The following is a 16,503-nucleotide window of genomic DNA, read 5'->3' as shown; positions in this document are numbered from 1 at the left end:
GTCGTTGAGGAGAGCAAAGTTGTAGGCTTGTTCACCAGGCTGGTCAGTGAAAGAGGATGAAAGCCAAAGCTGGTGGTGAACATTGAAATCTCCCAAGATGGAGATTTCAGCAAAGGGAGAGTGAGTCAAGATGTGCTCCACTTTAGAGTTAAAATTGTCAAATAATTTTACATAGTTAGTAGAGTTAGGCGAGAGATACACAGTACAGATGTATTTAGTAACAGAATGACAATGAAGTCTTAGCCAGATGGTGGAAAATTCAGAAGAGTCAAGGTCGTGGGCACGAGAGCAAGTGATGTCGTTGCGCACGTAGGCGCAACATCCAGCTTTAGATTGAAATTTAGGATAGAGATAGTAGGAGGGAACAGAGTAGAGGTTGCTGTCAGTAGCCTCAGAAACCTGTGTTTCGGTGGGGAAGAGAAGGTGAGGTTTAGAGGAGGAGAGATGGTGTTCCACAGAATGAAAATTAGAACGAAGACCACGAATGTTGCAGAAATTGAGAAGAAAGAGGTTCGAGGAGTTATCAGGACACCTCTCAAGTCGGCAGCCAGAAGGGGAGTCCTCCTTGGGGGAATTTATGGTCCCCCCCCCAGGCGGGGACTCCGAGGCGGTGTTTTTGTTAGCCATTTTGAATTTTGGGAAAAGGTGTGTGTGTTGTGTGAATGTAGTGTGGTGTAGAAAGAGAGAGGAACTGTCTTTTGAGAGCATGCTGAACTGCTCTCTGGTGTTGATGAGACAAAAGGGAAATGGTTAGTGAGGACATGGGAAGGGTCTTTGAAGGGCTTCAGCACCCTCCTCGCTTCCCATATATCCTCACCGGGAGTAGCTCACGCCCGTTTGGTAGGTGTCTTCCTACCTCCCAGCGGTACGTGCGTACCGCCGGGAACAGCAACAAATGGACCTTCCAAGGGCCCAGTAAACACTCAAATTAATTAATAATATACTGGATGTATATGGATATACATATGAATATTAACACAGTGGGGAGAGACGAGAATTGATGGCTGGGTGGAAGACGGTAAACACTGATGCGCAGTGTTGCCAAACTATAGTATGTACTCATCGCATTGCATTTTTTCACAGTTTCCGACCGATAACTACTGACAGAACACCACTCGCCCGCCAACCACCACCGCCTACTTGTCATGCCCCGGGAGCTTCATTTTTTCTATTTCCTCTATTTCCCAACACGTCCTCTGCGTGTGTCGAAACACACGAGATATTAATCAAGATCAGGGTATTCGCCGGCTGCCTGGGATTGAACCCGCGACCAGCGTGACGGGAGAGCCACTCCCTACCGAGTCGGCCAAAGAGGTACTCCCCTGGCTAAGTGGATTATGGGAGGCTCGTTCATCAGGCATAGTCGCCGCACTACATACGCACTCACAGTCACCACAAACAACCACAGAGTGAGTGTTAAAATAGTACAGTCTATATTTGTGATTTATGTGTATGTAAAACTATAACACTGCTTAGAAATGCCTTAGAAATACATTTTTTTATTGAATCGAAATGGTAGAACAAAACCCTATTTTCCCTATTTGATTATAGTCCCGTCGATCGGGGATTCGCGGATCACGGAATCTCGCGGAACCAAATACCCGCGACCGGCGGGGGGCTCTGGTGTATGTAAACGATAAGTCAGAGGAAGTAAAGTTATATGAGCCTGTTTGCAGATGATGCAAAACTGCAAAGACATATAAGAAACAGTAAAGACTGAAATTCTGCAAGATGACCTGAACAAGATTTGGGAATGGAGTATGAAATGGGAGATGGAATTCAATGTGAAGAAATGTCATGTAATGGAAATGGGAAAGAGTAAAGGGAGACCAAAATGGACATATAAAATGGGAGATGAAGAAATATTAAAGAAAGTTCTAGAAGAGAGAGGTCTGGGAGTGACAATACAAGATAATCAACAGCCTGAGAGTCATGTTAATAGGATATTCGGTGATATGTATAATATGGTGAGAAATATAGGATTAGCATTCCACTACATGGATAAGGATATGATGAAAGAGTTAATAACCACTATGATTAGACCAAAATTTGGATATGCGGAGGTGACGTGGTTAAGAAGAAACACATAAAAAAACTAGAAAGAATACAAAGGATGGCAACAAAAATGGTTCCAGAACTGGAGGGATTGACATATGAAGAAAGATTAAAGGAAATGGACCTGCCAACACTGGAACAGAGAAGAAAAAGGGAAGACTTAATACAAATTTATAAATTATTGAGTAAAATGAAAGAAGTAGACAACGAGGAGTTGCTACTAAGAGAAGGAATAAACACCAGGAACATAAGAGGACACAGTAAAAAATTGAGGAAGGGAAGATGTTTGAGAGACATAAGGAAATATAGCTTCCCACAAAGAAATATAGAGGTTTGGAACAATCTAAGTGAGGATGTAGTATCGGCGAAGTGTGCAAAACTTTAACCCGAGAACGGCGACAGACCTCAATTGAGGCTTGCCCGAGGTGAGGCGACAAGCCTCAATTGAGCGCGATTTTTTCGTACAGAAACCGCACCAGTAGGTCTAGATGGCTGAAAATTGGACTGGATCATGTAATATATGGTAACACTCAGTAGGACTGATTAAGTGGCTGGAGGACTTCCTAACTAACAGAGAAATGAGGACGATAATCAGGGACAGGGTTTCCAACTGGTGCCCTGTGATGAGTGGAGTCCCGCAAGGTTCGGTGTTGGCACCAATAATGTTTGCTGTTTATATAAATGATATGGTGGACGGAGTGTCCAGCTATGTGAGTTTGTTTGCAGATGATGCAAAGCTATTGAGACGAGTGAATAACGTGAAGGACTGTGAGGCATTGCAGAGGGACCTGGATAGAATATGGGAGTGGAGTGGTACATGGCAGATGGAGTTCAACCTTGGGAAATGTAAAAAAATGGAGTTTGGTAGGAGTGGTAGAAGATGTGCATATAATTATAAGATGGGAAGTGAGATAATATGCAGAGGAGTGGAGGAAAAAGATTTTGGAGTGACTGTCTCAGAGAACATGTCACCAGACAAACACATCAACAGGATAACGGGACAAACTATGAATTTGCTGAGGAACATAAGGACGGCATTTGTGTACTTGGATGAGGAGATGATGAAGAAAATAATAGATACAATGATAAGGCCAAGGTTGGAGTATGCAGCAGTGGTCTGGTCTCCTCACAAAAAGAAGAACATAAGGAAGTTGGAAAGAATGCAGAGAGTGGCAACTAAGATGGTACCGGAACTAAGAGATCAGACTTATGAGGAGAGGCTCAATAGCATGGGGCTCACAACCCTGGAGAGAGGAAGAGAAAGAGGAGACCTGATAGCGGTGTACAGGGTCGCGAGCAGAGTGGAGCATTTGGACAGAGAGGACCTGTGTGTGGAACGAGGGAGAAACGAGAGGACATGGAAAGAAGCTGAGGGCGACCACGTGTAGGAGAGATGTGAAAAAGTTCAGCTTCCCAAACAGAAGCACTGAGCTATGGAACAGACTGGAGGAGGAGGTGGTTTGTGCGAGCAACATTCATGATTTTAAGGAAAAATTGGATAAGAGTGGATATGGAGACGGGACAGCACGAGCGTAGTTCTTTTCCCATGTCACAACTAGGTAAATACACACATACACACCCTCATCGCTGGAAGTACGTGGATAATTCTACAGTGGGCATCTCCATGAACAACACAGCCACTGACTACACGCCACTACAACACATTCTGGACCGACTGCAGAGCTGGACGCAAGACAACCACGTCACCATCAACACCAACAAGACGGTGGTGATGCATTTTCACACCTCCACCACTGCCATCCCACCGCCAGCCCTGGAGGTTAGCCCTCACCAGCTGCAGGTGGTTGAATCCACCAAACTACTTGGAGTCACCCTGGACAGCAAGCTGAGCTGGGGCAAGCACGTCACCACCATCATCAGGGCGGCTTCCTACAAAATTTTCATGCTGAGACGCATGAAAGTACTGCGAGCCCCCCAAAGGTCGCTCAAGGACCTGTACACCACCTTCATCCTTCCCAGACTCCTCTACGCCTCTCCTGCTTGGGTTTCCTCCATCAACAAGACCCAGCAACGCCAATTAGAGAGAGTGCAAAGGCGTGCATGCAGACAGATTCTGGGCAATTCTTACACTAACTACGAGCATGCATTCACCCAGCTGAATATGCCCACCCTACAGGACCGATACCAGACAAACCTAACCAAATTCGGCAAGTCCCTCCTCCACAACCCCCGTCATAGAGACCTACTCCCACCCGCCCTCCCTCCCCCCACTAGACCCACAAGACACAACAATATTCTCGTTCCGGTCAAAACTCGCACGGACAGATATCGGCTTAGTGCGATACAGACACTTGTGAGGGTCATTAACACCTCCATGATCACATGACCCCTCCACTCCAAACACACACACACACACACACACACACACACACATCACCCTTCCCCACTTCCCCATTACTCACCACATGAAACTCATTGTATGGTATTTTTGTGTATTTTCAGCCTTATGGCTGCCTACAAATGAATAAACCATTTATTATTATTATTATTATTATTATTATTATTATTATTATTATTATTATACACACACACACACACACACACACACACACACACACACACACACACACACACACCTTGAAGGTTGATTTTGGCTATTCAGTAAGGTGGACGGCCATTTTTGCTCAGCTGGTGGGTTCAGGGCTAATCTGTGCACGTCAAAAGAGGCGAGCTGGCTGACTGATGGACTTTCTCAATTTGTAGGCTGGCTTAAATAGCCTTGTCAGAACTTTATGTCCAGATCTGGACAAGTAAATTCAGATATGGACATAACAGAGATGAGACCTAGTATCTGGATACACAGAATGTGTGGATAAGGGATGTCCAGATACGGGAGGGATAACTGTATACTACAAATTTAGAGAATCATATAGAAAAGATCCATTGTTGAAAAGGAGAAATGAAGTCAGGGAGTTATGTGAAAGGAAACATGTCTTAATGACACAAAGAAGTGCAATATTCCCCATTTAAAACTTGGAATCAATTAGAAGAAGAGGTTATAGAGGTAAAGAATGTTCAGCAATTCAAGGAAAAACTGGACAAATATAGATACGGAGACAGGGCCACATGAGTGTAGCTCAGGCTCTGGATATTACAACAACCAGGGTGTGTCGGAGTCGAGTCGGAGTTCTAGATGTTGTCTATAGAGTACGTAATTACAGGCAGCATCTAAAAAAAAAAAAAAAATAAAAAAAAAATAATGCAAGAGGGGGGGGGGGGGGGATGGAGTTGAGTCGCAACTTTTAAATTTCTTCAGTCGGAGTATTTAATTTAGTTGTAATTTACAACTAGGTAAATACAAAGAGTTATAGAGACACAAGAAAAAATGTGAAAGGGATCATGTTTTATAACAAAAAAAGTGCAATTTTCACCATAGAAATGTAAATGAATTAGAAGAAGAGGTGGTGGAAATAGAGTGTCTAGTAATTTATGCAAAAACTGGACAAATATAGTATGGAGATAGGGCCACAAACCACAACTAGGTAAATCACCCAGCCCCACTCAACCACCCACTCACTCACTCCTCCCACACCCTCCCATGCACACATGCATGCACCCACGCATGCACCCATACACATACACACACACATCCCGGGCGGAGTGGAGATATGCAGTCTCCTTTGACCCGTGCCTCTGTCCACCCAGCAGCGAGTGGGTACCGGGTGTCAGGCAGGGGTATGTCCCGCATCCCAGGTTGGTGGTCTGGACCCTGCAATGGTGGGTAACTCAAGAGTGCAAACCCAGGCCCCTCATATACACTCTCTGATAGTTCAGTCGGTAAAGTGCTGCGCTGCTAGGCTTCACGGCCTGACAGGCGGCGGTTCGAGCCACGGCCTGACAGGCAGCAGTTCGAGCCCCATTCAGGCCAGGTTTTCTCCGCTGACTAGGAGTGGTTACTGTCCCCCCTTGAGCGAGGGGAATGGGGTGTATGATATGCAAGGTGTTGGCAGTAACCAGAGATCAACTATGAGCCTTGCAGTTGCTCTACTCGGGGAGGGTATTTGCTGGCGATTGCGAGTCCAACTCATGATCAGGCCGTGGTGAAATACACACACACACACACACACACACACAATGCATGTTGCAAGCAGCACATATTATTTTTAAGAGAAAACAGGCTGAAGTAATTGCTTTTGGGACACCCAAGAGAGTGTGTGGGCCAAATGTAAATAGTTGGGAGGCCAATTTTTAGGGGGGAGATGAGAGGTAGAACTGTTCTAAGTATGGGAGCACAGATGAAAAAGTGAGGAGGAGGTAAAACAAAGGAAATTCACAGGGTTCAGAGAAGGAATCATGAATGTAGAGCTGAAGGTATGGAGGGTGTGAGGGGATTAAGCAATAGTGTAGTTCTGTCAATCTTGGCCTATACATGTGAAACAAGGGCATAGAATGACAAGACAAGGATATGTAAAATATAAATTATGTAGTTATTTGAGGATAGAATGTGGATTACAGCATGGGGTGATATGAGTAACAATAAGGTGTACAAGTATATGTGTGAGTGCAAGAGCTGTTGAGTGAGGAGTAGAGGGAATGGTTAAAATATGAGTTATCGAGGTGGTTTGAGTGAATTATGAGAAGGTAGGATAATGACTGTGGAGAAAGTAAACAAGTCAGTAAAAGGGTATGAGGTGGTAGGGAGACTGTTGATAAAGTACATTAATAGGAATGAAAAATATTACAAGAAACAGAAGTGTAAGGGGGTATAAATGTTGTGAAAAGTGAATAACCAGGGAGGATTATAGTTTTTTGCAAAGCCATCCCTTCAGAGGGATCTACAGATCTACTAGAGGATGCCTTTGGTGTGGTGGGGTTAGCCAGGGTAGAGGGAACAGAGGAACAGGGAGGTATACATGGCAAGGCAGGTAAAATAATAAATGAGGTTAAATCTAGGGTGATAATGTTGCTGGTTTCACCATTGGACTGATATGGGGACAGACAGACAAACATACGTATTTAAAACATAAATTTTTCATCCTCCTGGGGAAAATTTATGCTACTATCGCTTTATTTTCATTTTTTGCAAATTAGTCACATACTCAACTGTAAAACACCAATATCAGTGTTGCAGCTAGTAATAATAGTTTATCTATCTATATCTCCGACACCTGCTCCCTCATGGAAACATCACTCCAGGGGGTGGCCGCAGCAGAAAAGTCTCTCCCTGCTCTGGCACTCAACACTCAGCACACTCAAACCTGCTACTTCCAACTCTCTCGCTCCAATACTCGCTCACCCAATGATCCACTTCACAGGTGATACCCCCTCCATCAATCCATCCCTCGTACACTCTCTTCACAAATTCATTCTCCCCCAGTCTCACCATGTGTCCAAACCATCTCAGCGTATTACACTTTATCCCATTCGACCACTCCACAGTCCACTCCTATTGCTGTCACACCCATACCAAACCTCTCATACCATTACTTTTTCCATCCCATCCTGAAACACTACATGCACCTCTTATATATAACTCATTTCCATTGCATATATTCTCAACTGCTGTGCTGCATCCCATGTTCTTGTCTCTGACACATACGACAGAGCTGGCAGGATAATACGTACTGTTCCTTATGAAATGCCCAAATTTTCTTTTTTACTATACTCCCTACTGAAATTTCATGGCCATATTCGTTATGTGGCTTCCAAAGCGGGTGGTGTGGCTTCCAATTTCTTGAAATCAACACTATGTCGTTCTTGTGATTTTATGATGGCACTGTACACTACTCATGTTCGTCCTCTACTTGAATTCAGCTCAGTTGTGTGGAACATTGGCTATATTGGTGACATTAAGCTACTAGAGTCAGTCCAGCGAAGGTGGACCAAAAACATAGATGGCCTAGAGAACTGGTCCTATGCAGACAGCCTTTCTGCTCTTGATCTTTTTTCTGTTCGCGGGAGGTTAGTGAGAGCCGATTTGATTGAATGCTGGAAGATCATGCATGGTGTTGCCCCCTTTGACTCGACTAGACTATTCCAGCTTGCTCCAGTTGTGGGTACAAGAGGTCATGTCTTCAAGCTTGCTCATATTCGTTGTTCCCTTGAATGTCGGCATCATTTCTTCCCAGTTCGTGTTGTTGGCTCTTGGAATTCTCTTCCCTCTGCAGTTGTTGAGCTGAGAGACTTTGGTGCTTTCAAAGCTGCTCTAAAAGATTTTCTTGGCCACAAGCTGTACGAATATTATCTCTGACCATATGAAATGAATTCCCAATGCACTTTCCAGTCTATGTCTTATTGGATTATGTTCTGTTGTTTGATGAGCTTGGATAGGCTGGCGCATTGGTTGATCAGACCTTTCAGTTCTTTGCCTGACGGTTTACTCAAGCATGGCTCATAGGGAAAGGTCATCCATGTAAGAGATCCACACGACCTCTGCGTGTAAAGAAACACACGATAAATTAATCCAGATAAGGAAAAGTTTTGGCGGCACCGGGGATCGAGCCCGCGATCAGCGAGATGGAAAAGCCACTCCTTAACCAGTCAGCCAAAGAGGTATGCCCCACTAGCAGAGTGAGTTATTGGAGGGTCTCCCATCAGGCGTGTCTCAGCACTACATGGCTCCCCATCCCTATCTAGATTAATTTCTGTGCATTTTGTTTGTCTCTGAAACTTTCCATTTTCTATTAAAGGGGTTCTCACACATTCCCGGTCCCGGTCGCGACCGTCCCCGATGACTCCCGATAAGCCGGTCGCCGGTCGACCGGCTGTAAGATCGGGGATTGTCGGCGGCAGACCGCCGGTCTACCGCCGGTCGACCCTGAGTACCATAGACGCAGCCGACCACCGCCGGTCAACTTTAAAATTTTCAAAGATATCGGCGATGCGCCCGGTCGACCAGCGGTGTCGAAAAATGTCGCCGGTCGACCGGCGGTCAGCCGCCGACACCCACGGCAGACCGGCGGTAGACCGCGAGTGAACACCTGTGTCTGACCTGGGGATTAGCGAGGGAGGAAGGAGGAAAACGAGGAGGAACAGGTAGGAGCGAGGGATGAAGAGAGAGGGGGAGATGAGATAAAGGAGGAAGAGGAATGGGTGATATATATATATATATATATATATATATATATATATATATATATATATATATATATATATATATATATATATATATATATATATATATATATATATATATATATATATATATATATATAGAGAGAGAGAGAGAGAGAGAGAGAGAGAGAGAGAGAGAGAGAGAGAGAGAGAGAGATAGTTAAATAGATAGATTTAGAGAGAGAGAGAGAGAGAGAGAGAGAGAGAGAGAGAGAGAGAGAGAGAGAGAGAGAGAGAGAGAGAGAGAGAGAGAGAGAGAGAGAGAGAGAGAGAGAGAGAGAGAGAGAGAGAGAGAGAGAGAGAGAGAGAGAGAGAGAGAGAGAGAGAGAGAGAGAGAGTGAGTTTTATGCACATGAATGAATTTAGGTATGAAGCTGTTTATGAGGTAATTATAAATATATGAAAATGCAAAGAAAGTGTTTGCTCGTCGATGTGCCGGCGGTCTACCGCCGACTGACCTGCTGCAGTCGCCGGTCGGAGAAATCGAAAATCGTATATGGTCGCCGGTCTACCGCCGGTAAACCGCCGGTCCGGGGATTATTGCCTATTTTGTCGGCGGTAGGCCCCGATCGGCTTATCGGGAGTCATCGGGAACGGTCGCGACCGGGACCGGGAATGTGTGAGAGCATGGGCAATTACTCTACCTGTTACCCCTTCAGGGAGACACAACACAATCACAGGAGAGGATGCCCACCGTTATGCCACCAGTGAAACGCCCAAATTTCCTTTTTACTATACTTCACACAACCTCTGCGTGTAACGAAACACACGAAAAATTAATCCAGATAAGGAAAGGATTTGGCGGCGCCGGGGATCGAACCCTCGAACAGCAAGATGGGAAAGCTACTCCTTAACCAGTCGGCCAGAGGTACCCGACTTACTAAGTGAGTAATCAGAGGCTTTCCTATCAGGCGTGTCTCAGCACTACACTTATTCTCCTTTATACCTCCATGCTTACTCTTCTTCTACTCATAACTCTCCAACGTACCTACTACCTGTCTGCCCTGCGCTGCTTTTTCCCTCACCTCACCTTCCATACTTCCATGCTTACATAAAAGTGACCCTAAATGTCTAAACTCAGTCATCTCCATTCTCTCTTCCCCCAGCACTATCCTACATTTCGTTGTGCTCTGCTCTCTGCTCTAACTCTGTATGACTTTGCAAAATCAAATGTCTGCTCTCTTGCCCTCCCAAATACCATAACCTTACTCTTTCCAGCATTCACTTTCAGCTTTATCCTTTTACACACCCTGTCAAACTCATCTACTATCCTCTGCAGCGTCCCCTCATTCTCTGGCATCTCTGCAAACAATACTGTATCATCTGCACAGGCCTGCCACCAATGCCTCCTCTGTACCTCCTCTTTTCAGCTTTGGACCTAGCTCCCCAACTCTGGCTTTCATTTCTCTCATACAACCATCATGTAGGGTGAGTTAGGGGTGAACCGTACAAGTGGACGTAACGTACAGAGGCTCCCATGGCCACATTTATGGGTTTAGAATGGTATTCTTCTAACATGTATTAGAGAAAACGGATGCACACAGCTGACCAATGGCAGTATTGGCGGGGGTTGCTTGGCTAAGTTTTGATTTTTTTTTTTTTTTTAATTTCCTATGTTAAATTTTGCCACCAATTAATGATCTCTGGTGTTCATGAATACACTAAGAGTGTGCTGATAAGGCATGGAGTAGGGGATATGTCTAGATGTCATGAAATAGAATGATGAAAGTGAACTCCAATGTCAGAGGATGACATGAGTACTTGCTTAAATATAGATGGAATCGTATGGATGATCCATACAATGGGATTTTCAATGTCCAGTGTCCATACTGTAAACATACAATTTGTTCTTATTGTATCGGTGAATGTATTAATGATAGTGTTACGCAAGATGCAGCCATGTAGTAATCCATTATTTTATTTATTTATTTATTTATTACAGCACAGAGAGCAACTCAAGGACAGCTAATAGAAGATGCAGAAAAAAGCCCGCTAACTGTTGCTCCCATATAGCGAAAATTATAGTGTGGCCAAGAGAGAGGTCAATTTCGGATGGAGAGGTGTCTTGATACACTCTTCTTGAAAGAGGTCAAGTCATAGGTAGGAGGAAATACAGACGAAGGAAGGCTGTTCCAGAGATTACCAGTGAAGGGGATGAAAGAATAAAGAATAATCCATGACAGTAACAATTACGCGAGTGGCGATTTCATTCATTTACTCATAATCCTTTAGGGTGTTTTAGCAGTATGTTGCATGTGTTTTGTAACAGAACAAAACTATTGCTAACTACACTTACCTAAGGGGGTGCATATCCCATAACCATCCTCTGACCTTTGTTTGAAATATCATTGAATAATTAGAACTTATACAAAATGTATTTTATATGAAGGGCACCCCAGTAAATTATGAAGCCAAAATAATTGATTTTTGGTGTACTTACTCTCGTATAAGATATATTATGAGATTTTGAGTATATTTAGGCCCACATGCGAGGAAAAACATCTATATAACGTATACAGAAGGTGACACAGTGGCATAGATTACATTCAAACAGTGACATGTTCATTGTATTGCAGCACTAATAATATTTGCATAAATCTTTGTCTATAATATTATTACATTTATGACTCATAACACTGTTGTGCACGCTTATATGTATGAATTATAACATTATTGAGGACATTCATATGTAAATAACATGCGAGATATCTTTCCCCAATGACCCAAAGATAACAGGGGTGGGCTTGGCAGAACAAAGGCAGGTCTACAAGCCAAGCAAGTTTGGGCGTGCTGGCTACACTGCTTATTGTGGTCTGTATATGTACGGACAAGGCACTGAAGTGCCATGTCTTGATCGTTTTTACCGTACCCAAAGTAACTATTTTCTAATGAATAATGCATACAGTGCAATTGTAATAAATTACTATATTTACAAGATGTTGGTGGTAATGAGGTATATTCATTCTTGGCAGGTGTCACAGGGCCCACGAAGCTTGAGCTATTCTTTCAATTATCGTAAATTACCTGTGTTTCTCTAGGACTTGTAACAATTACACTTCAGTATAATAAGTGACACTATTGTTAATAAAAATGTAGCTGATCATTCTCGTTGTTTTATTTATTGTTAAACGAGAGAAAATATGAATCCTGTCCGGCACCCTCTCCTCATCCAAAATCGTTCTTGCATGAAAGACCTGTAAAATCAAGCAAAAATGAGCTTTTAAAAATATTAATTACATTACATTATATGCTGAGTACCTGCTTTGGGTGCATCAGTGTCACCTTCGGCGAAATTTATCAAAAACATTTGGGCGCCAGGCATCTCAACAGAAAGCGAGCCTCCTTTGTTTTTTGTCCTTCCAATAGTGTTTCCTTCCACCCACAACTCCTGGCCTTAAATGCCATCACCTTTCACCTTCCCACACTCCTGGTAGCGGCAGGCGTCTTGGTTCATCTCACACAACAACCAGCAGTCAGTGCCAGTCACTTGAGGGTGGAGTATAATATGCTGGGAGCGGAAGCCGGTGACCTCAGTGAGACACAAACACAGTGTTGGGGGGGTGGGGGTTGTCGAGATTCCTGACCGGCCCTGACACCCTAATGTTTTTTGATAAATTACACCGAAGGCGACTCTGATACACCCATGGCAGGTACTCAGCAAATATTGTAATGTAAATAGAAAAAAAAACAAAAACATTTTTGCTTGATTTCTCAGGGCAAGAACGCATTTTGGATGAGGAGAGGCTGCCGGACAGCATTTATATTTTCTCTCGTTTACCAATAAATAAAACAACAAGAATGATCAGCTACATTATTATTAACAATAGTCACTTATTATATTGAAGTGTAATTGTTACAAGCCCCAGAGGAGCTGCCTTGTATAGGCCAACAGGCCTCTTGCAGACTCCTTACGTTCTTATGTTCTTAACACAGGTAATTTACAATAATTGAAAGAATAGCTCAAGCTTCGTGGGCCCTGTGACCTAATAATACTCTGAATATACCTCATACATCAGAAGTTGATTATATAATGTCTGGTGCGTAAAACAAGATGCAGCTGTGTAAATTAGCTTTATCCACTTCATTCACATTAAAATATTAAATATATAACAAAATCTTTGATGAGTTTCCTTTTAAGCTGCAAGTCATATAAGGCTGGAAACATTTTTTCTGCATTTGCAATAAATGAAGCAGTATATTCTCAATATATAAAGTTCTTAAAAATGTAGTCAAACTCTACAAGAAACTATTTTTAATGAAGCAACCACAGACTGACTCAGTCTGCCCAATCAACACTTGCATGTTGTATATGCCTTATCTTTTCTAAACAACATCAATTTAGACAGGTAACTTTTTAGTATGTGACATGGAAATGATCTTTACTTACCTCTGCTAAGTTATGAGCAATATTGCCTCCCAACACCGGTGGTACCTTCTCAGCTTCATCATCTTCCTTTGCTAGAACTGTAAGAGTAAATACATTGTTTTACCGAAACTTTGAAACATTATATTACTTGCAATGATCTATTGGGAGACGGCAAAGCAAAGTTCAACAGCACATTAATAATTTGATTGACAGAGGAAGCACAACAAAAAAGGGAGTGCAAGTTATATTATGATAACCTAAATCATATGTACACCTGTCATCCCGTATTCGCGGGTTCTTTACTTGCGGATTCACACATTCTCAGATTTTCCCCCGATTGCACAAACAGAAAGGAATTTTTGCAGGCGCCACTCCAAACATTCACGGTCCCTCCGTAACTCAGTCGTTCCAAAGGAAAGGGTGATGTGTACATGCATAAAACAGCATAAAAAGTACCATTAGTAGCATTATTCATCAGCTATAAATATAAACATACTATAAATTGTACTGTAATTTACGTAAGCGTCTTACATATACATAGTCATTGAAAGCTCACCAACGGTTGGAACTCCACCATGAAATCTTCGCCATTTTGTTTCCAACTTGGGGTGCTTAAGCATATCATACCATGTGAATTGTTAACTAATGAACACTTCTATGAAAATAGAATGATAAAAATATCAAATGGATATAAATACTATATCATAACTGCAGGTAGCTGTTCAACTGATAAGCATGAACAAACTGACCCTGTCGGCTGTATAGGGCTGAACAGGTATTGGTATGAGCACTGGTACTAACAGTACTATAACTATACGGCATGGTAACGGCAGCAGACTGCTCAATGGCTGCAATGCTACCTAACAACGTAACGTAACCTACCTTACGAGGGGCTTCGCCCCCTCGACCCCCCTAACGAAGCCACATTCGCCCCCCCCTAACTATATACTAACCCAACCTAACTTCACGTAACCTACAGAACGGGCACCTTGAGGAAGGCGCCAGCGGAAGGGGAGGGGCGGGGCAACGCTCCACCAATCACGAGACGTGGCTTCCTCAGTCCTGAATCCTTTCGCATGGGACTACTCCCCTGCTTACAGCCGCTTTCCTGCTCAACACCTGGGTACCGCCAGTGCAGTATTCAGTGTTCTTGATACTGACAGGTCATCACACACGCAAAAGTAGGTGTGAATAAAGACCTGTCACAAGGATTATATACTATAAGGATAGCTCACTAAGCTTTTGTTTTACCCACAATGCACTGCGGATGACGTCACACATGTAAACAAATGGTACTTGGCGGCAAACTGGTTCACTTCACTATGTTCTCACCGTAGCGTGCTCAGTGAAAATGGTGATTTGTGGTGTATATGGGTGTTACAGTGGCTCAACTACGGAAAGTCATCAAGGTGTTAAGTTCATTAGGTTTCCTAGAGACAAACACACCTTGAAGAAGTGGATCTTGGCCTGCAAACAAAAAGATAAAGTGAAGGTGAAGTCTGCACGGGTGAGGTCCAAACATTTTCCAAGAAAGTGATAACATTAAAGAAAAGCCAATAAAGCTCTATAGTGAAAGTTTGGTAAAGGTAAATTCATTAAGATAAAAATTTGCGTAAATATTATACAATATATATGTAGGTATAAAAAAAAAAAAAAGTTTCATTATATATGACAAGATTAGTAACCCCTCCAAATTAAGTTGTAGAAAACTGATGTTAATAAAAGTTAAGAAAACGTGAGCATCGATGGTAAACAGAGCAATATTTCTGCAGCTTGTTTACCATGTTTCCTACATTATTTATATTATTGTATACTATTAGCCAACACAACAGCTGCCTAATTTAATTACTTATCCTTAGCAATCAAAAAAGCGCAAAAATCTGACCATAAATAAGACTAAATGAGGGTTTTCTACGTAGTACATTTTATACCGTGAGAGCAGGGTGAGAGTGAACCAGATGACATACCGCAGTCATGACGTCATCGATGACGTTTCAGTGAGCTATCCTTATAGTATTGTTGTGCTGGAAGCTTTCCCCGGTGACCATAGGCCTCTAGAAGGATCCGGGAGAAGCGAGCAGGGGGGCGGGGAGCAAGGCGAGCCGTCCGCGCCCCGTGGGGCGCGGCCAGACGCCAGGCGGGAAGTGTTGCCAACGCGCATATATTTTTGCTACATGTTCTTGTATGATCTAAAATATACTGTAACATTCTAGACTGTACTGTTCTGGATATATATAGGAGAAGAGGACGATTGAGTTCCAGTCCCAGGCATAGTAAGCTAGTGGTAAGTGAAGAGTCAGAGTGAAGTGTACTACTAAGGAAGAATATTAAACTACAGAAGCTGTGCAAAGTGTTTACATATCTCCCTCCCACGGAGTCTCCTGACGGCGACACGGAATTCAAGTAACACGTCCGGCATAACAGTATATAATCCTTGATCTGTCAGTACCCATTGGAACCAGTACTGACCAGTCTGGTACCATCACCATGTCATATAGCTGGTAATGTTAACAGTATTGGTACCGGGTCCTGGTCGTTACGGCCGGGAACCATTTGGGCCGTAATGTTCAAACTGGCAAACGGCCGAATTGTCAAAAGGCCGAAACAACATACGGCCTAAATTGTTTGCGACCGAAATAACCAAATTTTATCAAGAAGTTTCGTTCATCGTGACTGAAGCATCCAAGAGACGACAATGTCAGCCTTGATAAGACCATATACCAGATGACTTCCTGTTAGCTGAGTTTTTTTGTTTATGTCTGCCACTTAATCTTTTCAAGCTCAAAACAGAAGGATATACTGAAGGAAGCCAAAACCTGGTATAGCGATTGAGCTCTCCGTTTTGTAAAGGCTCCCTTTATTCAGTTCTACTCAATACATGCGTTTATAAGGAAAGGAACAAGTGAAACAATTAAGTCCCATTTGTTTTTGTTTTAATGAGTAGAAAGCGTAAGAGAGACTACAAGGTCATGCACTGCATCGCGAGGGTCTTGCCAGAGGTGAAGCTA

At 43.1% G+C, this 16,503-nt stretch overlaps 1 protein-coding gene across 14 annotated transcripts in view; it reads right to left on the bottom strand.

Annotated features, from left to right (window-relative positions):
- LOC126995363 (aryl hydrocarbon receptor nuclear translocator-like protein 1) overlaps positions 1-16,503 on the bottom strand; it is a 236,414-nt gene that overhangs the window by 209,523 nt on the left and 10,388 nt on the right. For all 14 annotated transcript variants that reach the window (XR_007750210.1, XR_007750211.1, XR_007750213.1 and 11 more), the window contains exon 2: positions 13,517-13,593. Coding sequence is in view for 7 of the 14 variants with exons in the window: in XM_050854843.1 (XP_050710800.1) it covers positions 13,517-13,593 (77 nt within the window). In the remaining 7 variants the exon portion in view is untranslated. The remainder of the gene's footprint in view (positions 1-13,516; positions 13,594-16,503) is intronic.

Source organism: Eriocheir sinensis, chromosome 8, assembly GCF_024679095.1.
Source record: "Eriocheir sinensis breed Jianghai 21 chromosome 8, ASM2467909v1, whole genome shotgun sequence".
In the NCBI taxonomy this organism is placed as follows: Eukaryota; Metazoa; Arthropoda; class Malacostraca; order Decapoda; family Varunidae; genus Eriocheir; species Eriocheir sinensis.
This window is presented reverse-complemented; position numbering and strand designations above follow the sequence as displayed.